This window comes from Lepidochelys kempii, chromosome 11, assembly GCF_965140285.1.
Source record: "Lepidochelys kempii isolate rLepKem1 chromosome 11, rLepKem1.hap1, whole genome shotgun sequence".
In the NCBI taxonomy this organism is placed as follows: Eukaryota; Metazoa; Chordata; order Testudines; family Cheloniidae; genus Lepidochelys; species Lepidochelys kempii.
Window position 1 is genome coordinate 73,960,224 of NC_136390.1, and position 26,045 is coordinate 73,986,268.

At 41.5% G+C, this 26,045-nt stretch overlaps 1 protein-coding gene across 11 annotated transcripts in view; it reads left to right on the forward strand.

The window, feature by feature from the left end:
• HDAC4 (histone deacetylase 4) overlaps window positions 1–26,045 on the forward strand; it is a 468,350-nt gene that overhangs the window by 238,618 nt on the left and 203,687 nt on the right. For all 11 annotated transcript variants that reach the window (XM_073306829.2, XM_073306834.2, XM_073306828.2 and 8 more), the window contains one exon: window positions 6,865–7,109. In XM_073306829.2, coding sequence (XP_073162930.1) covers window positions 6,865–7,109 — 245 coding nt within the window. The remainder of the gene's footprint in view (window positions 1–6,864; window positions 7,110–26,045) is intronic.

Sequence of the window (26,045 nt, forward strand, 5' to 3'; positions counted from 1 at the left end):
GACTTCTTCAGCTTCAGCTGTCAGGGGCTGGAGATGGGGCTGGAGGCGAGACTGTGCCCCCCTGCCTTGCAGCTGGGGCTGGAACCAGGACCCTGCAGCCGCTGCCCTGTGGCTTGTGCCAGGCCAGTGCATGCCCAGGGCCATGCGCCCCACCCCCTGGCTGCGGCTGGGTGTGACGAGGGCTGCAGCAGGGGCTGTGCACCCCGGCCCTGCAGCTTTCACCGGGGCCACGCATCCTGGTCTTGCAGCCAGGGCTAGGCACCCCCCCGCCATGGCTGCAGCCAGGGCCATACATCCCTGTCCCGCAGCTGCAGCTAGCTCCAGAGTGGGGGCTGCGCTCTCCCCATGGCTGTGCGCCCCCCATGGCTGCACCCCCAGCTGCAGCATTTCCCCATTACATGTATAGGAAATTTCTCATGTACCACTGAAACCCTATAATAGGTTAAAATGGCTTATATGAGACCACTGTATGTCTCATCAAAAACGATAGCCTGAAATGTTTGTAGTTCTAAGCAGAAACATTATTGAAAATTTACCCAAAGACCACATTTTTATACTTCGATAATTTGACAAACGTTTTGTTAGCAGAAGTATTTTCCAAGATGTTGCATGTTCTAATTGTAAATAAACTTAGTAAATCGTTCTGAAGAGGACTAAGGATTTTTTGTAAGGTTAAATTTACATATATTTTAAAGATTTTTTTTAACACATATAGGTTTTCATATAAATATAAACATATCAGAGGAGATACTGAGTTTTCTTATGTAGCAAAACATCAAAAATACAGCAAATATAAACAGCTGTAATATTCGGTACAGAATTGGAATTTTGGTTGCAATTTTGAATATTTAGATGATGGTGGATGGTTGTGGTTGTAAAAGGAAAAACAGTGGAAATATATTGAGATCAATGTTACTGCAGTGTTTTCACTAAACACCTGCCATGTTTGCTTCTTTATGAAAAGTTCCCAGTTCTCAGTGACATGCTCTGAGTAGCCAAATCACTAATTCTTTAATATGCCAAGTATTCAAGTACATTTTTATACCCTCTTTATTCCTGGATCCTGATTATTCAAAGGCTCGTCTCCCAACAGATGCTACGCTGTACAAAGGGGTATGATGTGGCTTTCCTAGGTATCCATCTGTTTTAGAACCCCTGCATTAACTGCTAGTACACTGAACTGTATTTAGTGCTTCTCTGTTACACTACGGTTTTTCCCCCATGGAAAGGGAGTGTTCTTTGGACATCTGTGATCTTCACCTGACATTTGAATTTTTCCCATTTCCCTGTAAATTTTTGGCCACAACTATATCCCATAAAATAGATTTAATTTAGCGGTTTTGCATTAAGTATGTAATAATATTAATACCCTACCGAGCTCTTATCTTTAGATCTTTAAAAAGGTCAATATCATCTCCTTTTGTGGATGGGGAAACTGAGGCATTGGGAAGAAAGTTACTTAGGCAGCATCACCCATCAGAACAGTGGAAGTCAGGAATTGACATCAGGTCTTCAGTTAGTACTCTGTGTACTAGGTCTCCCTAGATTAATATGAGTTTCTCACTTAGTGTGCAGCTCCTATGATGTTGTTAAACTGTGGGTCCTCTTTAGGATTACCAGGTATCAGGTTTTCGACTGGAATGCCCAGTCGAAAAGGGACCCTGGTGGCTCCAGATAGCACCGCTGACTGGACCATTGAAAGTCCGGTTGGTGGGGCTGACAGGCTCCCTACCCGGCTCCGCACTTCCCAGAAACGACAACATGTCCCTTGGCTCCTAGGCGTAGGCATGGCCAGATGGGCTCCATGGGCTGCCCGAACACCAGCTCTGCAGCTTCCATTGGTCGGGAATTGCGGCCAATGGGAGCTGTGGGGGTTGACGCCAGTGGGAGGAGGCAGAGTGCACTGCACAGAGCCACCTAGCCGCTGTCCTTGCACCTAGGAGCCGGAGGGACATGTTGATGCTTCTGGGGAGCCGCTAGAGGTAAGTGCTGCACCTCTGATCTCTTCCTGTACCCCATCCCCATATCCCAGCCCTGTGCCCCCTCCTGCACTGAAACGCCCTTCCGGGAGTGTCTCTGTTCAGTTCATGATTTTTAGTGTCTAGCAGAGTAATGCATTTAAGTTCCCGGGCTCCTTTTTTGAAAGTGTTCAGGTTTCCTTTGAGGATGAGGACTGATAGGTCAGCTCTGGAGTGATCATAGTACCTTAGGTGGTCCCTTACAACAGTGGTTCTCAACCAGGGGTCAGGGGCCCCCTGGGGGCCGTGAGCAGGTTTCAGAGGGTCCGCCAAGCAGGGCCAGTGATAGACTTGCTGGGGCCCAGGGCAGAAAGCCCAAGTCCCACTGCATGGGGCTGAAGCCTGGGGCCCTGAGCCCTGCTACCTGGGGCTGAAGCAGAAGTCTGAGCAACTTAGCTTCTCAGAAATGCTTCCAGTTCCACGCACAGGGCCAGCTGGGCAGGCAGAGCTTCAGAGTCGCAATGCGTGGATGAGACGATGGTGTAGAGAGGAGGGGTTTAGATTTATTAGGAACAGGGGAAACTTTTGGGATAGCAGGAACCTATACAGGAAGGATGGGCTCCACCTAAACCAAAGTGGATCCAGACTGCTGGCACTTCACATTAAAAAGGTTGCAGAGCAGTTTTTAAACCAAGGGATGGGGGAAAGCCGATTGCTGCAGAGGCGCAAGTGGATTGGACAGAGACTTCTATTAGAAGAGAGTCTATTGATAGAGATTCTCTAGGTTTTAGTCAGGAGGAGAGGATGGAAGAGGATAAAGTATGGGCCAGATCAGACGAGAAACATTCACAGAAAGAATATGACACATCAGAAAAGGGCAGACAAATAAACAGTGACAAGTTTTTAAAGTGCTTGTACACAAATGCTAGAAGTCTAAATAATAAGATGGGTGAACGAGAGTGCCTCGTGTTAAAGGAGGATATTGATATAATAGGCATCACAGAAACCTGGTGGAGTGAGGACAATCAATGGGGGAGAATCATTCCGGGGTACAAAATATATCAGAAGGACAGAACAGGTCGTGCAGGGCGGGTAGAGTGGCACTATATGTGAAAGAAAATGTAGAATCAAATGAAGTAAACTTAAATGAATCCAAATGTTCCATAGAATCTCTATGGGTAGTAATTCCATGCTCTAATAAGAATATAACACTAGGAATCTATTATCGACCACCTGACCAGGACAGTGATAGTGACGATGAAATGCTAAGGGAGATTAGAGAGGCTATCAAAATAAAGAACTCAATAATAGTGGAGGATTTCAATTATCCCCATACTGACTGGGTACATGTCACCTCAGGATGAAATGCAGAGACAAAATTTCTCGATACTTTACATGACTACTTCTTGGAGCAGCTGGTACAGGAACCCACAAGGGGAGAGGCACCTCTCAATCTAGCCCTGAGTGGAGTGCAGGATCTGGTCCAAGAGGTAACTATAACGGGACCGCTTGGAAATAGTGACCATAGTATAATAACATTTAACATTCCTGTGGTGGGAAGAACACCTCAACAGCCCAACACTGTGGCATTTAATTTCAGAAAGGAGAACTATGCAAAAATGAGGCGGTTAATTAAACAGAAATTAAAAAGTACAGTGACTAGAGTGAAATCCCTGCAAGCTGCATGGTCACTTTTCAAAGACACTATAATAGAGGCTCACCTTAAATGTATACTCCAAATTAAAAAAACACAGTAAAAGAATTAAAGAGCCACCGTGGCTTAACAACCATTAAACGAAGCAGTGAGAGATAAAAAGGCACATTTTGAAAAATGGAAGTCATATCCTAGTGAGGTAAATAGAAAGGAGCATAAACACTGCCAAATTAAATGTAAAAATTTAATAAGAAAAGCTAAAAAGGAGTTTGAAGAACAGCTACCCAAAACCTCAGAAGGTAATAACAAAATGTTTAAGTACATCAAAAGCAGGAAGCCTACTAAACAACCAGTGGGGCCCCTGGATACAAAAGGAGCACTTAAAGACAATAAAGTCATCGCAGAGAAACTAAATGAATTCTTTGCTTCAGTCTTCAGGTCTGAGGACGTTAGGGAGATTCCCAAACCTGAGCCATCTTTTGTAGGTGGCAAATCTGAGGGATTGTCACAGATTGAAGTGTCATTAGAGGCTGTTTTGGAATTAATTGATAAATTTAACAGTAACAAGTTACCGGGACCAGATGGCATTCACCCAAGAGTTCTGAAAGAACTCAAATGTGAAATTGCGGAACTATTAGCTGGTTTGTAACCTGTCCTTTAAATCCGCTACTGTACCCAATGACTGGAAGATAGCTAATGTAATGCCAATATTTATGAAGGGCTCTAGAGGTGATCCTGGCAATTATAGACCAGTAAGTCTAACATCAGTACCGGGTAAATTAGTTGAAACAATAGTAAAGAATAAAATTGTCAGACACACAGAAGAACATAAGTTGTTGCGCAAAAGTCAACATGGTTTCTGTAAAGGGAAATCATGTCTTACTAATCTATTAGAGTTCTTTGAGGCGGTCAACAAACATGTGGGCAAGGGGGATCCAGTGGACATAGTGTAATTAGATTTCCAGAAAGCCTTTGACAAGGTCCCTCACCAAAGGCTCTTATGTAAATTAAGTTGTCATGGGAGAAGAGGGAAGATCCTTTCATGGTTTGAGAACTGGTTAAAAGACAGGGAACAAAGGAATAAATGGTAAATTTTCAGAACGGGGAGGGGTAGGAAACTAGTGGTGTTCCCCAAGGGTCAGTCCTAGGACCAATCCTATTCAACTTATTCATAAATGATCTGGAGAAAGGGGTAAACAGTGAGGTGGCAAAGTTTGCAGATGATACTAAACTGCTCAAGATAGTTAAGTCCAAAGCAGACTGTGAAGAACTTCAAAAAGATCTCACAAAACTAAGTGATTGGGCAACAAAATGGCAAATGAAATTTAATATGGATAAATGTAAAGTAATGCACACTGGAAAAAATAATCCCAATTATACATACAATATGATGGGGGCTAATTTATCTACAACTAATCAGGAGAAAGATCTTGGAGTCATCGTGGACAGTTCTCTGAAGACGTCCATGCAGTGCACAGCGGCAGTCAAAAAAGCAAACGGAATGTTAGGAATCATTAAAAAAGGCATAGAGAATAAGACGGAGAATATCTTATTGCCCTTATATAAATCCATGGTACGCCCACATCTTGAATACTGCGTACAAATGTGGTCCCCTCGTCTCAAAAAGGATATACTGACATTGGAAAAGGTTCAGAAAAGGGCAGCTAAAATGATTAGGGGTTTGGAACGGGTCCCATATGAGGAGAGATTAAAGAGGCTAGGACTTTTCAGCTTGGAAAAGAGGAGACTAAGGGGGGATATGATAGAGGTATATAAAAACATGAGTGGTGTGGAGAAAGTGAATAAGGAAATGTTATTTACTTGTTCCTATAATATAAGAACTAGGGGCCACCAAATGAAATTAATGGGCAGCAGGTTTAAAACAAATAAAAGGAAGTTGTTCTTCACTCAGTGCTCAATCAACCTGTTGAACTCCTTGCCTGAGGAGGTTGTGAAGGCTAGGACTATAACAGGGTTTAAAAGAGAACTGGATAAATTCATGGAGGTTAAGTCCATGAATGGCTATTAGCCAGGATGGATAAGGAATGCGCGGAGGGATAGCTCAGTGGTTTGAGCATTGGCCCTGCTAAACCCAGGTTGTTAGTTCAATCCTTGAGGGGGGTATTTAGGGATATGGGGTAAAAATCTGTTGGGTGATTTAATTGGGGATTGGCCCTGCTTTGAGCAGGGGGTTGGACTAGATAATCGCCTGAGGTCCCTTCCAACCCTGATATTCTGTGATTCTATGAATGGTATCCCTAGCCTCTGTCAGAGGGTGGAGATGGATGGCAGGCGAGAGATCACGTGATCGTTATCCATTAGGTTCACTCCCTCTGGGGCACCTGGCATTGGCCACTGTCGGTAGACAGGATACTGGGCTGGATGGACCTTTGGTTTGACCCAGTATGGCCGTTCTTATGGTGTCCCTTGTGGTATGGGCCTCTGGATAATTGCCTGCTTGCTACCCCCTAGTGCCGGCCCTCTCTTTTATATTCAGAAAACAAGTTATTGTGGCACAGGTGGACCGTGGAGTTTTTATAACATGTTTGGGGGGCCTCAGAAAGAGAGAGGTTGAGAACCCCGCCTTACAATAAATGTGCTAATTACTTATGCTAACAATCTGTTCCACCTTGCAGTTTGCTGTGAGGCTGGGAGTACCTCCTTTCCCAGACCGGAAGAAGAGCTCTGTGTGGCTCAAAAGCTTGGCTCTCTCTCCAACAGAAGTTGGTCTAATAAAAGATATTACCTGACCCACCTTGTCTCTCTAATATCCACACTGACATGGCTAGAATTACACTGCATAAAGCAGTTGAGGTGTACACTTCTATTTTACCAAGTTTTCCTAAAGCCCAGTGTCCCACTTACTGGCTTGCTTTTGGCTAAAAGCATTATTAACCCAGTTTATTTGGGAAACTTTCGTTGGTGCAAACTTGCAATGAGATCAAGAGAGCTCATGTGCAATTTGTTGAAAACACCATACATCATATTCCTTGCTATACTTGTTTTTGGATAACACAGGTTTTTTCCAAAAGAGAGAGGGCATGTTTTGCTTTTAAAACAAGCTACCATCTCAGGGAGTGAATAAATTGTCAAACCTAGATTGTGTGTCCTTTTACAATATGAAATATAAGAGAGATGGTGTTCTTGAATCAGGTATTGTGGTTCCTAGAATGTCTTCTAAAAGCCAAAGCTAAATTCACTATTGAATGGGAAATAGGTTGACTTCTTTTTTTTTTTTTTTCCATTTTGCAGTTGATGTGAACACAGCACTGCCCTTGCAAGTTGCACCAACTTCGGTCCCCATGGATCTCCGCTTGGACCACCAGTTTTCCATGCCAGTGACGGAACCTACACTCCGAGAACAGCAACTCCAGCAGGAACTCCTGGCTCTCAAACAAAAACAACAAATTCAGAGACAAATCCTTATAGCTGAGTTCCAGAGGCAGCATGAGCAACTTTCCCGTCAGCATGAGGCTCAGCTACATGAACATATAAAAGTAAGTGATTGAAACACAGCTGTGAGCAGTGGGTAGAAATACTAATTTTAAAAAAATGCTCTAAATGCAGATGAACTTGTTTGAAAGGTGGAGAAGCAGTGGGACTGGTAACCCCTGTTTAGAGAATCATATCTATAGGTTTAATACAGAGAACCAAGTACCAACATTTTAACAATGAGAGATTAAATTTAGGTTCCAGTCTCGTAGGTCCTTATTGAGCACCTAAATAAGTGGCCTGACTTTCAAAAGTGCTGAACTGCCCAACTACTCCCATCAACCCACTTATTTAGAGGCCTAAGTGTGAATTTAGGAGCCTGCAGTTAGGATTTCATTTTTGAAAAATCTTGGCCTAAATAAAGAAACCGAGCCCCTTTTATTGACAAAATGGCTATTGAGAATAGAACTTGTAGGAAACCAATGTTACTGTTCTGCCTAATATCTAAATGTAAAAGTGCACTTAAAAGTTAGTGACCATAAGTTTTAGATTGAGGGAAAATATTTTGTATGTGATATGATTCCAAAATCAATCTCACCTGATGGATGCTTTATATAGCCAATATTTGTAGCATTCAGTAGGAAAGTCAAACGAAGGATTGGGTTTGAATGTAAACATTTGTGATTGAGATATTAGAGTCTATATTCGGGGTAGTCATTGCAGTTTATTTTCCTATGGCTTATAAACTCTTTGAGGCAGGGCACAAATATGGTGTTTTTATAATGGTCTGTGAACATTTCAGTAATATAAATGTGGAACAATGTTTGGTAGCAGTTAGTATCAAGCCACAGGTTAGGTTAGTAGTGCTCTCATCTAGTGTTTAAAGCTATTCAATGTTAATGACATTAAAATCTATATTATAATGCACATAAGGGGCCTATCTCTGCTGAGAGCCACACGTGCAGTTCTGTGGACATCAGTGAAAATACACCCAAGTTTCTGATCCAGAATGGGATTGTTGGAATATCAGTTATGATTTCTGAGATTTCCTGACACAGCTTCAGTAGGAATACTGACTTCAATTTCTTTGCAGTATGATGTAATTTAAATATTTTACCAGTATTAACTGTAGTCATACTTTGTCGTTGTAGGTAATGTACCAGATTATAAATTCATCTTGTGAACATTCCTGTTTGTTAACCGAAAGAGCATTTTAGTCAGTACAGTACAGTTCTACTCCTCTAGCAAAGTCAGTCTTCAGTAGGGTTCACAGGATTTTATGGGGCCAGATCTCATATTCCTTTAAAATGCCACAAAAGAGAAGAGGACATGTTGTCAAAAATTGTTAACTGAATTCCAGAGCTACTTTATGTGGATCATATTCTCTATTAACTGCAGAGGAAACTTAGCCTGAGTAAGGAGTGCCGAATAGGGGAGCATTAATTAATTTGATTAATGTGAGAAATTTGGTGTTAGAATCGAGTGCACAAGTTGTCCATTGCACATCTGCAAGTTATAAAGCAGTCCCCTGGATGTTATCTTCTCCAGAGTAGCACAAAAGCACATGCAGGGTTTGTGGGAAGGTGTGTGTGTGTGTGTGTGTGTGAGTGAGAGAGAGAGAGAGGTGTGACTTTCAATATTAAGTGCACGTTAACCTCTGCCCTAATGTTTTAAACTGTTCTGTCAAACAGAATGAAAGCTAACATAACAAATGGAAGTAGGAGGTACAGTTTGGAAGATGGCTGTTGCACAGTGAAAATGTTAAACATTATATAAATATTCAGAGTAACAGAGTATTGCTATGGTAACATCAGTTTTCAGAATTGCGAATGTGCTTTGCTCTCAAAGGGGGGGGGTTAGAATTGCACAGGGTACATAGTGTTGGTGTAACATTAAAAAGTGATTGCACCCTGAATCTTATAACTTTTTCACACATATCCTTTCTTTTTAAAGGTTAAGTACTATATTATATTTACAGACTTTCTAAACAGCAGAATAGACCTAAGTTAATTACTGTCCATTGTAACATAATTGACTTAAGTTGTCAGCAGTAATACTTAAACTGAAGATTTAGTGCCAGCTATTGTGTGGATCATCAGCAGTGTGCATGCATGTGTGTGGTGTTAAGAACTTAATCTCTTTAGGGCAGGGACTGTCATTTACCATGTGTATGTACAGTGTCTGGCACAGTAGGGCCTAATCTGGGTGTTAGTTGCCTTTGGGTGTTACCACAATATACATGTTAAATAATGGTACGGTCAGTACCACAGTACTGACTTTCAACACGGACTTAAATTGCACTCTGGGTTTCTGAGCATGAAAAATGCTGCTCATTCTGAACTGTACGAAAGGTATGGTGGTTGTCAAGTGAGGAGACATTCCTGCTAGTAACCTAATTATAAGGCCGTTAATAATAATCTTAAAAACAACAACATATCACATGGAACCTCCACAATTAATGTACATGTTGAATGTATCTTGGAAAAGTGCATCATCGAATTTGTATAAAATTTATGTTTATGACTTCAATAAAAGTCTACATGATAAAGAAAAATTGATCACGGATTGAACAAGCTAGTCCCTTTAAACCAAACTATACTATTGTCATAATCATTGTTTGCAGTTTTGGCACGTTTTTATTGCATTGTTAATAATTCAACCTACATTTAAAAATAATTGATATTTAATAAAATGACTGGCTGAATTAACCTTGGAAAACTGGCAGCTGTATTTATTCCAACCACCATTAAGGTTATATGAGTTTTCATTCAAGAGCTTGAATGAAACACACAGCCAAAGATAGCAGTGATGGTCGCAATTTATTTTTATTGTTGTTGACCTGTTTTGGAGCATAGGAAATATGAGGGGGAATGCTCATCCCATTTTTTTTTTTTAAATAAAGCAAACAAATAACCTTGCAGCCAGGACAGGGAAGCAAGCTGTGAGCTGAAAGGTAAAACTTGGCATAGAAATAGCCCTGATTTGAAGGGCTAGTGCCCTTCCTTTTTTCAGAGGAAATCAGTTTTGATTTGAAAATCAGATGCTCAGCGTTTGCAAGAGAGTTCTGTTAAACTTGTAGTGTGTAAGGCAGGGTTTGCTGTGTGTGTGTGCGTGCTTGTGGGCATGACTATATCTTTAGCTGCATAATGAAAGTTCTAGTCAGGTATATTGCTGCTAATTATATGACATTTGTAGCTGGAGGCAGGATAAGTGCAGACCTTGAAGTATGAGCGTGTTGAGGAAATATCAGCAAGTGCTTTGTAAACAGATATAGTTTCAAAGATGTATGGGAGAGGAATGACTTCCCTGCTCACTTTAGAAGTACTGCAGGAGTTACTGTGGAGAAAGCTAGCATGGGATTTGTGTGTAGATTATTGCAAGCCAGCAGTCTCTCAAAGTCCTTCAAAATTAAGTGTTTTCTGAAAAACAAAGCCAAACAAAGTACCAATCAATGCCAGGTAGGGATTCCCTTTATGACCCCTCCTATTTGCTCTAGTGATTGAACCTTTTGCACTGTAGACGTATCTGATTCATGGCATGACAGATCGGAGTTCTGAGCAGAAGTTAGCAGTGTTGGCTATGAGTATGTCTGCACTGTGAGCTAGAAGTGTAAATTCCAGTTTGAGTGGACATACCTACGCTAGCTCTGATTGAGCTAGTACGCTAAAGAGAGAGAGTGGCTATGGGGTGGGGGGCGGAGGCTAGCCATCCTGAATTTGTACCTGTCCAAGATGCTAAGCATGAATTTGGTTAGCTAGCCCTTCCCACCACTTGCACCACTGTGGCTTCTCTGTGTGTTTAGCACGCTAGCTCAATCTGTGGGTATGTCCACTTGAGATGGAATTTACACCTCCAGCTCAAAATGGAGATAGACCCTGTGTTTTATAGTATCATGTTATTCGAGAGGTTAAGGTATTGTAGAAGTTTCTAGTTTCAACATGTTTAACGTTAGAGTAAAACCTCAGCAAGCTAGTTCAGAGATCCTTAAATTGTTCCATAGCTTTGGAGGTTAGAGCATTGGCTTTCTAAATTAGGGTCCTCAATTCAAATCTCCATTGGGCCTTGTGGAAACTTTTCTTTAAGTGTGGTGTTGGTATAGCAGAATGGTTCTTCACAGAGGGTATGAAAGATCCCACAATCAAACGCTGACAGGCCACCTTGGTGCGTGTGATGTTTCAAGTCAAAATAAGGCAAAGGTTATTATCAGAAAAGATTATTAACCTTTGGAGCAGATTACTAAAGCATGTGTTGATTTCTCCATCACTTGTACTCATTAAACCAAGACGTCTTTCTAAAAGATAGGCAAGTAGTTCAGCCACAAGTCATTGAACTGGATATATGTTATTGCAGGAGATCAGACAAGATGATCATAATAGTGACTTTTGGCCTTAACATCTTCTCCATTTCACTGAAGCAAGCAAAGCATGAGATACCTGCTCATTCGCATCACCTGCCTTGCCCTCCCACTTTTGGTGTTAATTTTATCACTTCTTAATTCATCTTAACAGACACATTTAGCAATTGTCTCTTTCGTGGATTTGCAAGATAATATGAATGCAAATAATGTTTTTGCAGAGGATCTTCATCATTCAGACTCTTCCTATTCTTATATCCATGAGACAAAAGAAATGTTTCAGTCAATGTAATACAACATGGGCCTTGAAAATGAAAATGCTATATTAGTTTTTGGAAGAAGGAAGGCTGGCCATGCCCAAACTTATTAGGCTCACTCACATAACTTAGAGAGACAAAGACGAACATTGGATCAATACGGAATGGGAAGATTTTGATATCACTCTGGATTGTGTTCTGCTGAGGTAAAAGGTCTCCTCAAATTGGACCACATGCATGTGTTAAATTAATCCTTCTGTATGGGACCAATTAAGAGTTAGCCCTGCCTATTTCCTGTTTATTCCCACAAACACAACATTTTCTCACCACTCCACTTGGGAATTCAGAATTACGAAGTCGACTCTTGTAGAAGGTTGGACTTTGGTCTGCAGGGTATCTCTAGTCAATCCTGGAAAAAGTGCTAGATTTGTATGTTTTACAAAATATGTTGAAATTAGATGAAAGGTCTGTTTTTCCAACCTTCAGCTTGGGTGTTATGTTTCTAACTGCACAGAGGTGGAGGGTTTGAAGAGACCAGAAACAGGAAGAAAGGGTTGCATGTTCACACTTAAATTTGTTTTTTCCTGACTTTTAGGTTCTATTAGTGCAGGGGTTCTCAACCTTGTTCTTTCTGAGCCCCTCCTCCCTCCCCCCCCGCCTCGGCCAAACATGCTATAAAAACTCCAGGGCCCACCTGTGTCACAATAACTGGTTTTCTGCATATAAAAGCCACAATAACTGGTTTTCTGCATATAAAAAGGGCGGGAGTTAGGAGTTAGCAAGCAGTAGCATGCCACAGGAGCCCCTGCAAAGCTACATTGCTCAGGCTTCGGCTTCAGCCCTTGGGTAGCGGGACTCAGGGCCTGGGCTTTAACCCCATGTGGGAGGGCTTCAGCTTTCTGTCCCGGGCCCCAGTGGGTCTAATGCTGGCCCTGCTTGGCGGTCCCCCTAAAACCTGCTCCCAGTCCCTCCAGGGAGCCTCGGACTCTTGATTGAGAACCACTGTATTAGTGGAAACTAGAGCAGATACCATTCCTAACCTGCCCCATAGACACACTCTGTGGATTCCAGATTTGCTTCTTCCTTGGGGTTTGGCTTTTGTTGACCGAGAACACAAGCACTGTCACCTATTGCAATTTTATCACCAATCTTGCGATATTTGGTGATTTTCTGAAAGCCCCAGCTCCTGGATTCATATTACATGAGTCTCAGCTTTCAGTTAAATTGGCAACATGAACTGTAGTTTCAAAAACTAGGGGACAAATAAAGATATCCTAGATCCTTTTCCCCAAGGAGCCACTCCCACCTCCCTTATATCCTAGTGGGGCAACAAGTTGCCTGTCTGGATAGATCAGCAAAGCCCATTTAACCGTTTGCCTGCAGGATCAACAACTACTAATAGGATTCAGTATTTAAAGCAAACACTAGCAGTCTATTGCAGGAAGTTCAGAAATATTACCAGAAAAACTCTGTACATATTAAACATTATGGTGGCACATCCTATGGATTGATAGAAAAAGCACTTATTTGATTGATTATGTAATTATGTAGATAGGAAGTTTTCAGTAAAAATATAATATAATAGACTGAAAATACCTTCTTCTGTTCTAGAAGGCTGGGTAACTAATTAGTTTTGTTTTATTTTTGACTGTTATGCCAGATGCAGGTAAAAAATACACTTTTTAAAAATAACTAAACATGGATTTACTCAGGCAGTGAAGCCTTTGAAATATCTTAGGGAAAAACACTCATTTTGAATGGACAAAAAAGTTTAAATATTATAAAGCTTGTAATATGGACAGGCAGAAATCCATGAAATTATGTTGCATATCTTTCTGTGCAGGGAGGAGATAATCATGGCTTTGAATCTACTTTTGAGGTTTTCTTTTCAGTTTTCAAGTTAGCTATAGATTCAGAAGTACATTTTAGTATTTCATATAATGTTATTTTCTGTAAGTAATAACTACTGAGCTGTGGCAGTCCTGAGAATAACGATGGGCTGGATTAAGTCCTCCCTGCTGGTCATGAATTCCCCAAAAACTATCAGGGTCTCCAGTATTATTCATTCTGTTGTATCCTGTGGGTGTGTTATGACACTATCTTGGGGGGGCGGGGGGAAGCACTTCTGCTTTCCTGTACTATATTTGTGACATAAGTATCTAGAATTTATGAATTTAGCTCTCCTGTGCTTTTCCATTAAATTAAATGACAGGCATATTAGTCAGTGAATGCATGTGTGTACTTACTGCTTATATGTCTCTTTGGGTATATGGGCAATAATATTCACATGCCTCTCTGCTGTATTTTGTCTAGTTATGCATTAGATCGAGGTGGCCAGCCTGTGGCTCCGGAGCCACATGCGGCTCTTCAGAAGTTAATATGCGGCTCCTTCTATAGGCACTGACTCCGGGGCTGGAGCTACAGGTGCCAACTTTCCATTGTGCTGGGGGGGTGCTCACTGCTCAACCCCTGGCTCTGCCACAGGCCCTGCCCCCTCCCTTGAGCTGGCGGTGACCTTGCTCCTGCCCCCTCCCCCCAGAGCCTCCTGCACACTGTGAAACAGCTGATCGGGAGGTGTGGGAAGGGAGGGAGAGGCGTTGATCGGTGGGGCTGCTGGTGGGTGGGAGGGATGGGGAAGTGATGGGGGGATGCTGATGTATTACTGTGACTCTTTGGCAATGTACATTGGTAAATTCTGGCTCCTTCTCAGGCTCAGGTTGGCCACCCCTGCCTTAGATTACTACAAGCCTTTGCAGGCAAGAACTTTGCTTAGCATATTTTGGATACTGCAAAGCACAGTGTACAGTAGTACATAAATAATAGATATTGCATTACATGTTTGTCTTGGCAAGTAATGTAACTTAAAATAGCTTTGCACTATTGCCCTTGTAGCTGGTGAGTAATTTCAGTGCCAGTAGATACTGAATGGCTAAACATTAACCATAGTAAATATTATATAGGTGTATACGGATATACCTAGAGAATTAAATACATTTTGAATAGATTTCTTAAGTAGCTTTTTATAACTTGAAAATTTGGAGGATACCATGTCTTTTAAAAGAAATATATACAGCTCCATTACTATAAATTACAGCAAATAGTTCTGTAAATATTTAAAAGGACATGTTAACTTGAGTTCTACTCATTTCAAAAAGTAGTTAAAATGCTTTCAGACCCTGAGCCCCCTCCTGCCAATTTCTGCAGTTTGGCAATCACATTTTCCATTTTCTGTCAAATGTTTTTCTATCTGCTATTGCTGTGTGAAAGACTTTCACAAAACAGGGAAAAAATGACTGACACTAAAAGAAAACAGTGACATGGACTATACACAAAATGCTGTTAAAAATACAGCCTGAACAAACTGGGAAGGGAAAGAGACCTTTTTGTCTGTAATAAATCACTTTATAGTAATTTTAGGTGTTGTTTTTAACAAGAGTTGGTTTAAAAAAGTATTATAGAAGTGTGATATTTTTTCTTTTAATTTTAAAATTGACAGTGCCCCTTTAAGTCTCAACACTCAACCTTTTCCAGAACATGACTCCATGTTAGAGCCTCCATGTTAGAGCCTAAGAGTCTCAGGCCCATCCTCCGTTCTAGCCATAAAGGAAAGGAATGTGGTTGTGAAACCTCCTGGATATATTCATGACCCCTTCCTTCCTCCCACCCAAGCTGACAATTGTTGCTTTAATGCAAAACAGTGGCAGCAGTTGATTGCTTTTAAAGTATTTCATCTCAGCTCTCTGGAAGAATTGGTCTCTGCATAAGTCCAGTCAATACAAAGGTCATGAAAACTAGATGTAAGGGAACTGTTGCCCCCTTAGTAACATTCAGTGGGGGTGTTTTGGTTGGCTAGCTCCCAGTACTAAAAGGGGAAGGGTCTATGGGAAATCAGGACCCTGAGACTAACAGTCCCCAGGAACAATGGGGAAAGGCCAAAGCTCCAGGTCAGCCTGAATGACAGGGCGGGCAGGCTAATCAGGGAGTCAGGAGGCTAGGGAGGTCCTGTCCTCCGTGTGAGCTGGATTTGCCTGGGTCAGACAGAGTGGGGCCAAGCTAAGGAGAAAGCAGGGGCCTGAGCTGAGCTGGGGAGCAGAGCTGGGCCAGATCCAGAGGGACCAGAAAAGCAGCCCAGAGAGAACAGATCCTGTCTTGGGAGCAGAGCTGCAGCCCCAAAGCCAGAGGCACAGCCCAGAGAGAGCAGACTTGCCCTGGGAGGAGAACTGCAGCAACCAGAGCCAGACGGGCCAGAAAAGCAGCCCAGGAAGCAGGTCAGTGCTGGGAGCAGAGTCACAGAAGCAGCCTGCAGAGCAGACCTGTCCTGGGAGCAGAGCTGTAGCAACCAGAGGCAGAGGGGCCAAAGAAGCAGCTCAGGGAGCTGGAGGCAGAGCAGCAGCAGCAGTGCAGAGACAGAGTGGTGGAGCCGGGTGTGGTGAGCAGCTGGGGAGAGTGAGGGGGACCCTGGGCAGCAGGCCCAGCACAGGGAGACGCCTCAGCCAAGAGGCTCTGCAGGCCATGCTTGGATCGTAACCCCGATAGGGCAGGGGTGACACTGGGAAGAAGGGTCCTACCACTTGGAGCCTGAGAGCATGTGGCCAACACCAGAGCAAGTGTCCAACCCACAGTATCCCTGCAGCACAGCCAGGGCCTGAGAAGGAGGCCTGGGACTTACAAGGAACAGACTGTGAACGGCCCTGACATTCCAGAGACACTGTTTGTGATGTTCCATGCCACAGAGCCGGGTGATGTGTTTCCTTTAACCTTTCCCATTTTTCCTTACTCTTTTTAAAATTAATTGTTGATTAAATAACTTGCATTTGCTTTAAATTGTATGTAATGGTCAGTGGGTCAAAGAAGTGCCCAGTGCAGAGAGAGTACCCTGGAGTGGGGACTCCCTAGCCCCTGTCCTAGGTAACCACAGCAGGGTTGGGGGTCGAGCCCCTCAGGAATCCTGGGCCCAGCCTTGTTGGGGTCACAAGGACTCTGCCAGACAGGAGAGTGGAAGAGGAGTCCTCAAGGGCAGGGAGGCCTCTGGGTAAAGGAAGTGGGAGCGAGGATTCAGATCCTTTCACTAGCCCACTTCACCGGGGTAGTGCAGAAGCCAGGAAAGTTCCCCACAATAGCGGGACTATTCCCCCGTTACATAGAGGGCTAGAATCTGAAAGAAATAATATTTGTGGTGGGAAAGTAGAATGGGTACAGTTAAGGAGTTCTGCTTATCAGAAAAGCAAGATCACTGCATACACAGAGTAATGAGAAAACCCAAACATGTTTAGAGAAGATAAACTCAGCCTTATGAAGGCTTCACACCATATGGAAATATAGAAAACTGTCTTTCACAACTATCGTGAAACTTCACAAATTGCTAAAACTTGACATCTGAAAGCAGTTCAAGAAAGCAAGTTAAAGGCTGTTCTCTACTGATGGCTCCTGTGGCTGCTGAGGACTTGCTGCAGAGAGAAATGTTCGTATCTGTAAAGTGATGGTAAATGGATACATTAAGGAGATGGATTATCCACTTAAACGCGCTTTGTGAGCCATGTAACAACATTTGTAGTCCTCACTAATCTACTTCACTAAACACAAACAACCAAACCATAAGAATAATAGGAATTTGAATGGGGACTTGGGGCCCGATCCAGCTCTCCATGAAATCAGTCTTTCCACTAACTCCAGTGGAAATTTTGTTGAGATTTTGTCTATGAAGGACTTGGTGCTGAACTTTCCACTTTTCAGTTTCCAGTTCCAATCCAAACTTGGTTGGTAGTGACCCAAAGCTGTTGCCGTTTACATTTTAATCAGTAGCCTAAGTGACATGATTGAGGAGTCTGTCTAGTTTTAGGACACAGGGGTTTATCCTAAAAAACCCACCACAGTTAGCACTAACTGATATATTTATTGGTGGGCTTACCAGAGGACTGAATGGACATTGCCTCTCTTATCCTATCTTTCATACAGCTGGGCTCTCCAGGTCAGGATTCAGGCACTTCGGTAGCATAGTATCAGGAAGCTTGCACAGCCACTGTCCATGCTGCACTGTATCTGGTTTTGGATACACTGAGGACTTTGCTTTCAGGTGCTGTCAGACTGGCACTTCCATTAGCACTAAATGAAATACACAAAAGTGTTGTTTTAATGGTGGGACAGAAGATATTATGGCAGAGAGACAGGTAAACATTTACAAGTCAGGAAATTGCATGTGTAACTGTAACTTTTGTGCCTTCTGTGTACACATTGTCATGAAAATTTCAATTGTATAATCTCATATTGTTCCTCAAATAAAGCTATACTTTTTACCTACATTCTTTGACACACATGTTTACTTTTTCTACTAGTGTGTACTACTTTGTGCATACAAGAGAGTCCATAGAATTAATTTATATACAAGGTGACCAGTCAATGGAGACAAGCAATTGCCATGACCACAAAGACTTAGAATTTTAAGCACAGGAAGAGACCAAGTGTTGATTTGGTACAATGTGTATTCTCAGAGAATAATGATTCCAAAGGAAATTCCTTTCTTTATAGCCATTATTATTTATTTCCTAAATTTACCAGTGCAATATATAATATGATGACATTATCTCCCTAAGCCCCTGCCCCAAAACAAAACAGAAAATCAGAGTAAGTGAAGAATCCATCAGGCTTTTAAAACAAGCATTTTCTTCTTTTACACAGTCCTTTCAGCATTATTTACATCATGGTAGCAGTGCCGTGGTTAAGAAAAAGATGGCCCTTGCATTCTAAAATCTCCATTTTTTTTAATTACAATGTTTCTCAAGCAATCTTCTAGGCTGAAATTTTCATTTCCTCAGTGTTCTAAATCAAAGAATCAATTGTTCTAGAACATACCATGAGAATCTGACCGTTTTTCTATTTTTCACATCTAAAGGGAAAACACTGGTAGGGAATATTTTAGACATATTTCGATGAGTAAAAATATTACTTTCTTTTAAGACTTCTAAACTTGGTGTGTGTAGTTAGTAGACCTTAATTAAAAATGCGCTCTTCCTTGTTGAAGAGAGTTGACTTTGAAATCGTTGGTTTGCTCAGAGGATTTGTTCATTGGCTAGGGATCATGCCTTCTCTTGGCGTGGTCATTTCAATTACAGCCAAGTTAAGTAAATCCATTTATTCATGTCCGAATATTGGTGAAATCATAGCAGAAGTTTTGGAATCCTTCATAATCCATTACTAACTTTGAGCACTCAACAGTTAACCGTCCAGTGATGTGCCACACACCAGCTGTCTATCTCCTTCCTGGTCCTCTCTTATGATTATGATCTTCCACCATAACTCTCAAGGTTATTTCCATCTCTGTGCCTCATGTGACCAAAGTACATAAGTTTGTCCATTGATTTCTGACATCAGAGTCTGCTTCTTTCCAAGAATATTTCTAACATAGGCATTCATCTTTTTACTTTGTCCAGGAGAGTCTTTGCAGGCACCACATTTCAAAAGCTTCAGTTTTCTTCCTGTCAGCAGCATTAACTTCACGTGATTCACATCCATAAATTACTATGGAAACAATTATGCTTTTCACCAGATGCATCTTCGTACATTTCCAGATGCCATAGTTTTTTTCAATTTCTTAAGGGATGCTGTAGTGAGCGAGCCATCCCTAGTCATCTTCCAATGTCTTTGGAACAGCCTCCTTGGTGGGATATATAATATAGGATGCCAAATCAATTCATTTTCTGCCTCTACAGTTTGTCTGTCAAGTGTGATGTCTGCATCCTTCCTGTTTTTGTTAGTCATGTCAGCTTCCATGCCTTTTGTTTTTGTCACATTCAGGAATAGTCCATATTACTCAGTTTTGTTTAGTTTTTTTTTATAGGCTGCAACATTTGTTGCCTTGAATTTGTGGTTGTAGCAAAGAAAGTCATGTCATCAGCATATCTGAGGTTGGTTAAGAGATGTCCACCAGTGGAAATCCCAGTTGCTTCCACATTGTCAAAATCTTCTAAGACTTCTCTCATAATAAATTCTGCATATTTGTTAAAAAGGTTGGGGACAAGATACGATTGTCTCACACCCTGCGCGGTGGAAAACCACTCACTGTTGCCTGCTGTTGTTCGTCCATGGTCTGTTGGTGTAGAGGCTTGCGATGAATACAGTGAGATACTTTGGAATCTCCACATATGCCCGTATTTTCCAAAGACAGTTAGGTGGATGATATCAAAGCTTTTTATGTTATGATTCATGTTAATGAAGACATGATCAATGAGTGATTGTACTTGCTGCATTTTTCAGTGATGTGGTAGATCTTCATGATCTGGTCATGCGTCCCACTTTGAAAACAGCTTGTGATGGTGGTGGTTGTGCTTGTGTCCTTTGTTTCATGTGATTCTGGGATTACACAGAGCAGAACTTTGCTTGTGTGCAATATCAGGGAGATTGCACAATAATTACTACACTCTGTTATATCTCCCTTCTTTGGGCAGAAAAATTTCCCTTGTCCAGTCCTCTGGCCAATTTCTAGTCACCCATACATCATTATAAATTTTCCACATAAGATCAGTAATGTGTTCACCAATCACTTTTAACAACTCTGCATGCACGTTATCTACCCCTGGTGCTTTCCCAGGTTTCATTTTCATAATAGCATGCAGCACTTCCTCTTGCAGGACTGTTGGCGTCAGACTCTCTTTTTTTGGTCATCCTGTATTGTGGAGTAGCTCTGGTGAGGCATACAGAATGTCACAGTAATCTCTCCATCTGTGTTTAATATCACCTTCAGTGAGGACTCTGCCATCATGATCTCTTATTATGTTTCAATACAGGGAAAACTGTTTGGTATATGTTCACAGCAGTCAGACATTTTCTTTTGAATTACCACTTTTCATAATTCTCAGGCTCCATACATTTTGATCTTATATTCGCTCATCACATTTAGTCTGCCTTTGAATCTTATCTGGTCAGATCCTGTATATTATTTTCCGACGTTCTTCTGTCTCCAACCCATTCTCATTCACTCTGCATCATTTTGTTTGAGGCTAACAACTGATGGTCTGACCCACAGTCTCCACTCTGGAAAGTCTTTGTCCATTTGGACACTTGATCTCCAGCTTTGCTGTATCATTACATAGTCGATTTGGTTCTTTGTCATACAGTCAGGTGACCTCTGTGTGGGTAAACATCTAGGATGTTTGGTGAAGATGGTGTTTGTAATGAGTAGGTGATCAGAACAGCAGAAATCAACTAAATGCCTTCTTATCTAATTTTGTGAACACTTTCCATTGCTTCCCTTTACTTTTAGAGCTTGCTGCTCCAAGTTTCTCAATTTCCCAATTACAAGGATTTATATTTGATGTTTTAGTGTCTTTTCAAGTTGTTCATAAAACTCCTCTGTTGTGTTGTCAGCCACCATTGTAGGACACAAGCCTGTATTCTTGACATATTGATTGTCTGGCTTTGCTCAAAGGTGAATTGTAATGATTCTATCGCTGACTGAATTATATCCAAGTATAGACTTTGATGTCATGTTGGAAAAGATGCACACAACTCAATTTTCTTGGTTCCATGCATCCATTGTAATGAAAGGACCCTACCCTTCCAATGCAGCTCTGACATTCCTGTCAGAGGCACATATTTCTGTCTTACAACTTTCCAATTCTTTGATCACAGTGTCAAGCTTCCCTTCATACATATTCCTTGCATTCAGTATTCCTATTCTGCTGATTCGTTTATGAAGGTTTGGGTCCTTCTTTTCCTTGGTGCAAACATCAGGCACTGTACTTCCCAAAGGATTGGTACAGCACCATCATAACTACAGCCTGCACTTTTAAAGGCCGGAGCCTCTTCCCCTGTATAATTTGTTGTGCCTTCTGGCCCAGGGGTCTTAACCACCCAACGTCCCATGTGGATCCCTTTGCCTTTGTTCTGCCATAATAGTTCTCATGGGAGAAAGTACAGAGATGTCCCTCCAATTTGTGGCTGTTGGTTAAATCATGATTATGGAGAAGGATCTGTCACAGGTATTTTTAGTAAAAGTCAGAGCCAGGTTGCGGGCAATAAACAAAAATTCACAGAAGCCCATGACCTGTCCTTAACTTTTACTAAAAATACCCTAGGGGGAGGGCTCACTGGGGGTCGCTGCTCCAGTTTCCCCAGGACTGACTGCAGCAGCTGCTCCAGCCCCGCCACAGCTCCTGCAGCAGGGGTTGATCCAGCACCCCCAGGGCTGACGGCTGCTCCAGCCCGGCCATTGCAGAAGTTGCGAAGGTCTGAGACCATCACAGAATCTGTGACAGAATCGTACCCTTAATCATGATTTAACTCTTCTGCCTTTCAATGGCCTTTCCTCCATCTAGGGTCCCACTATACTATTTAGTGCTCAGACTCCTGGGCTTTACCAAGTTATTTAACCTCCACTCGGCATCCATGACCAGTCTCAGGTAGTACTGTCTACTGCCATTATGGTAACAGGCTACTCCCCAGTGACTAAAAAGTTAGTATACTCTGATGGCTTTTTAATGGCCTCTGAAATGTGGTGGTGGTCTGTCGCTTTTCTAATAGAAAAGTGTCCACATAATAAAACCAGCACCATAACTGACATTATTTGGTATCCTTGTGGACATCCAAATTATTAAGTGGCTAGTGAAACTGAGCTGTTCTCTTTCCAAGAGGTGTTCCTGATAAGTCACATAGAACTGCTAGCACTGCCGCTATTCTTATTTGTACCTATTTCATGAGCAGAGGACTTCCATTTTTAAGGCTGTCAGGCTGATCACTTGTATTCTATTTTTGTAAAAAGGAAAAGTCAAAAGAATTGATAAATAGTTTATTAGCCATGTAGAGCAGGTTATTTTCCCTTAATGTCATAAAGGCATATATTTATAGGCACTCATCTGTGAATTTAGTGAATATTTGTATATGACCTCCTACATATATTTGAAAATGCAATAATGCTAATATCCACTGGTGTTAACTGCAAACTTACAATAAGAGGAGATGTAAAGAGAGAGATCTAGATACCTTTTTAGGAATCTCACAAAATAGGTTTATATGTCTCCTACAGAATTCAGAACTGTTAACTTGAGTTGATAACTGCCCAACAGCCATTCTCTTTACATTTTCATTTGGTCACTTACACAGCAGTGTTTTAGTTTTAAGGTTAGACCTAACAAAATGTAATAATCTTACAGGTGTGCAAGAGTGGGCAATGCATCCTGTGATGACAATATTATTAGTCTAGAAAGTTGCACCTGAAGGTTTAGTGGTGGGCTATAGCAGACTCCATGTATTGTGCCTTGTTAATATTTAAATAGGTTTCCACATGCTCAGGGGGTTTTTTTTGTTTGTTTGTTAAGGGTTTGTTTTTTACAGTAATTTAAGCTACTTACTTTTTCTGTTTCAGGGGTCTCCATTGGTTTTTCTGTTAAAAGCAACTGAGTCCAGTATTTTTAAACCATTTTAAAGACTTAAGCCCTGATCATGCAAAAACTTACTCAGGTCCCTTGCTTTATGCATGGTGAGTAACAAAGGTACTATTCGCAAAAAGTAAAGGCCAAAACCTTTTACTTACAAGCATCAAACAAGACTAATACTGACAGACGAGACTCTATTTTTATCTCCCTAAGATGTGCTCCTGCTTTCAGATAGGAAGGAGGTCAATAAACTATGCATAGTAATAACATGAATGAATGTCTGAATAAAATCCAATATCATAAAACCATCTAATGGTACTCAGTGTAGTTACTGTATCATCATGTCATGATATCTTGACCTATTTTCAGGTACCTGCTGATACAGCTCATGTTACACTGTATAAATTAGAGGTCATTAATCTGTGAAGTTAAGTTTTGGGTCCAGAATTTTTTCTAGAATATGAAATTTGTCAGATTTTGCAGATATGTCTGATTTATAATACAAAGAAGAAATCAGAACTTTCAGCTTGCACATATCATCTCTGATGCCTCAAGTTTTTCCTTGTGAGCCCTCCTTGCCCAAAGTAAATTTCTGTTCAGTGTTGTTTTTCATTTCCTACCCAGTGCTGTTTGAGGTTGGAATGATGTTTCTTTGAAAGTATTCACAAGACTATCTAGCAAATATGCAGAGAAAGGCAGTTCATTAGTCGGTTAATAGGAGATATAAAAGCTTCTTTACCCAAAACATATTTGCATTTTCCTTGTGTTTTGTATAAGTTATAGCATGATTTTTGGAGTGTTTGGTCATTATAGCATCAACTTGTCTCCCATCCAAATCTGAGCATTATGTATTATGTTTATATTGTATATAATAAGTATATATTGGTATCTCTTCATGTGTACTGGGATTTTAGAATAAGAAACATTAGAAGAAGAGTACATTACAATTCTCATGAATTTTCAACTCAACTCTTTTATCTAATTCGGTATAAAATAAATTTTAAATATATTAAGTGAAAAACAATCAAAATGCCACCACTAGAAAATAAGCAAAAAGAAAGCAAAACAAAAAATCCATTAATAAAATGCTATTGTTGAAATTTGACATGCACAAAACACAGTAAATTCAAAATGATGGGTCCCATAGGAATTTTGCAATTTGTTTACAACATTTATGAAAGGGAACAGAGTTAGCATTTGAATGGAAACCATAATTTTGAATAACCTGACTTGTTAAAATGTCAACAGTAATGTTACATGAGAATTTTCAACATTTACTTTTCTTGTTTGAAATGTGATCAGTCTGTATGAAACAAATGAATGTATTCAGTATGGAATGGTGCAATATGGTACCTTTAAATTAATGCACGTGATATGTGCATGGGTGAACTTTCAAATTATATTTAATATTCACATAAAACATTTAAATTAATTTTTGATGCACAACATTTCTTCAAATATGTTGCAAAAGTAGGTCAAATGTCTTCGTCACGGACATCTGCAAAGAACAGCACTACTTAGTCCTCCTTCTGACCACCGCCTTGTACAGTGATGCTGCAGCCAGGTCAAGAGGAAGCAGAAGCAGAGCTGAAATGGTTGCTTGCATCATGCTTCAGCAGTTCATTTGCCAATGCTGGTTATTGGAGGGATAAGGCACAGGAGGACTAATCTGAGATTTGTGGACACAGGAAAGATCCAGTATCTCCTTGGGCTCTTTTCTCATTGGAGCAGGTGTTCTAGTCAGAGGCCATAGCTTATATCAACCAGAGATTCACCTTGAGCATCTTCTCCTCTCTGGGAGACTTCTTTTCCTCTGTGTCCAAGAAACAGCCAAACAAGTGTACTACTTGCTCTCTCACCACTGGGTCTCTCCGGCCACCTCCTTCCTTGTCTTTGGGGACCTTTTCACTTCTCCCAGGCTAATAAATGACATATTTCCTCTCCTTCAGTTCTTTCCTTCTCACTTTTTTGAAAGTCCCAAGAGAATGCTTCTGAATCGTCTCCCACCTCACAAAACTATTTGATCTTGCTGTGAAGCCTATCTAACTTCTCATATGCCATACACAGTCACCATAGTGCTGAAGCACTCAGTAAACATTGCTGGACTCCCCCCCCCCCCTTCAGCGGGGCTCATCAAACCAGCAGCATGCTCCCAATTGCATCTTTCCTTCCTCCACCAGGGTCAAGATTTGGTGTTTGGCCCCATCAGCTCTTCCCAAGCACCTCCACAGAATCTGCATGCTAGATCCTGCCTTCCATAATGTTTGGCTGGCCCACTCCACAGTGGATTTACTATTCCAAACCCTCAGACCTGCCTCTGGATGCCAATGTCACTCTCTAGAGACCTATATCAGAAGATGGATGGGCATGATGAGAAAAAACTCACTTAGGTCTCAACATCTGGGCCTCCTATACCTCTAGGTCTGTTATCCAATGGTGGTTTAATGTCTAAGCAGACAAGTGAGCAGCTCCACTTGGCACTCAATTCACACTTCCTCTGGACACAACCAATTAGATCTGCTGTTGAGTTGACATGGCTTTTGGTAAGGAGTTCTTAAGAGCCATCGTAACCCAGCAGCCGTAGAATTCTCTCCTTGAAAAGGGGGTTCCGAGCAGTCTCCCCCACTCACATCCTCTATATTCCCTAGTTCACAGAATCATAGAATATCAGGGTTGTAAGGGACCTCAGGAGGTCATCTAGTCCAACCCCCTGCTCAAAGCAGGACCAATCCCCAATTAAATCATCCCAGCCAGGGCTTTGTCAAGCCTGACCTTAAAAACTTCTAAGGAAGGAGATTCCACCACCTCCCTAGGTAACGCATTCCAGTGTTTCACCACTCTCCTAGTGAAAAAGTTTTTCCTAATATCCAACCTAAACCTCCCCCACTGCAACTTGAGACCATTACTCCTTGTTCTGTCATCCGCTACCTCTGAGAAGAGTCTAGAGCCATCCTTTTTGGAACCCCCTTTCAGGTAGTTGAAAGCAGCTATCAACCCCCCTCATTCTTCTCTTCCGCAGACTAA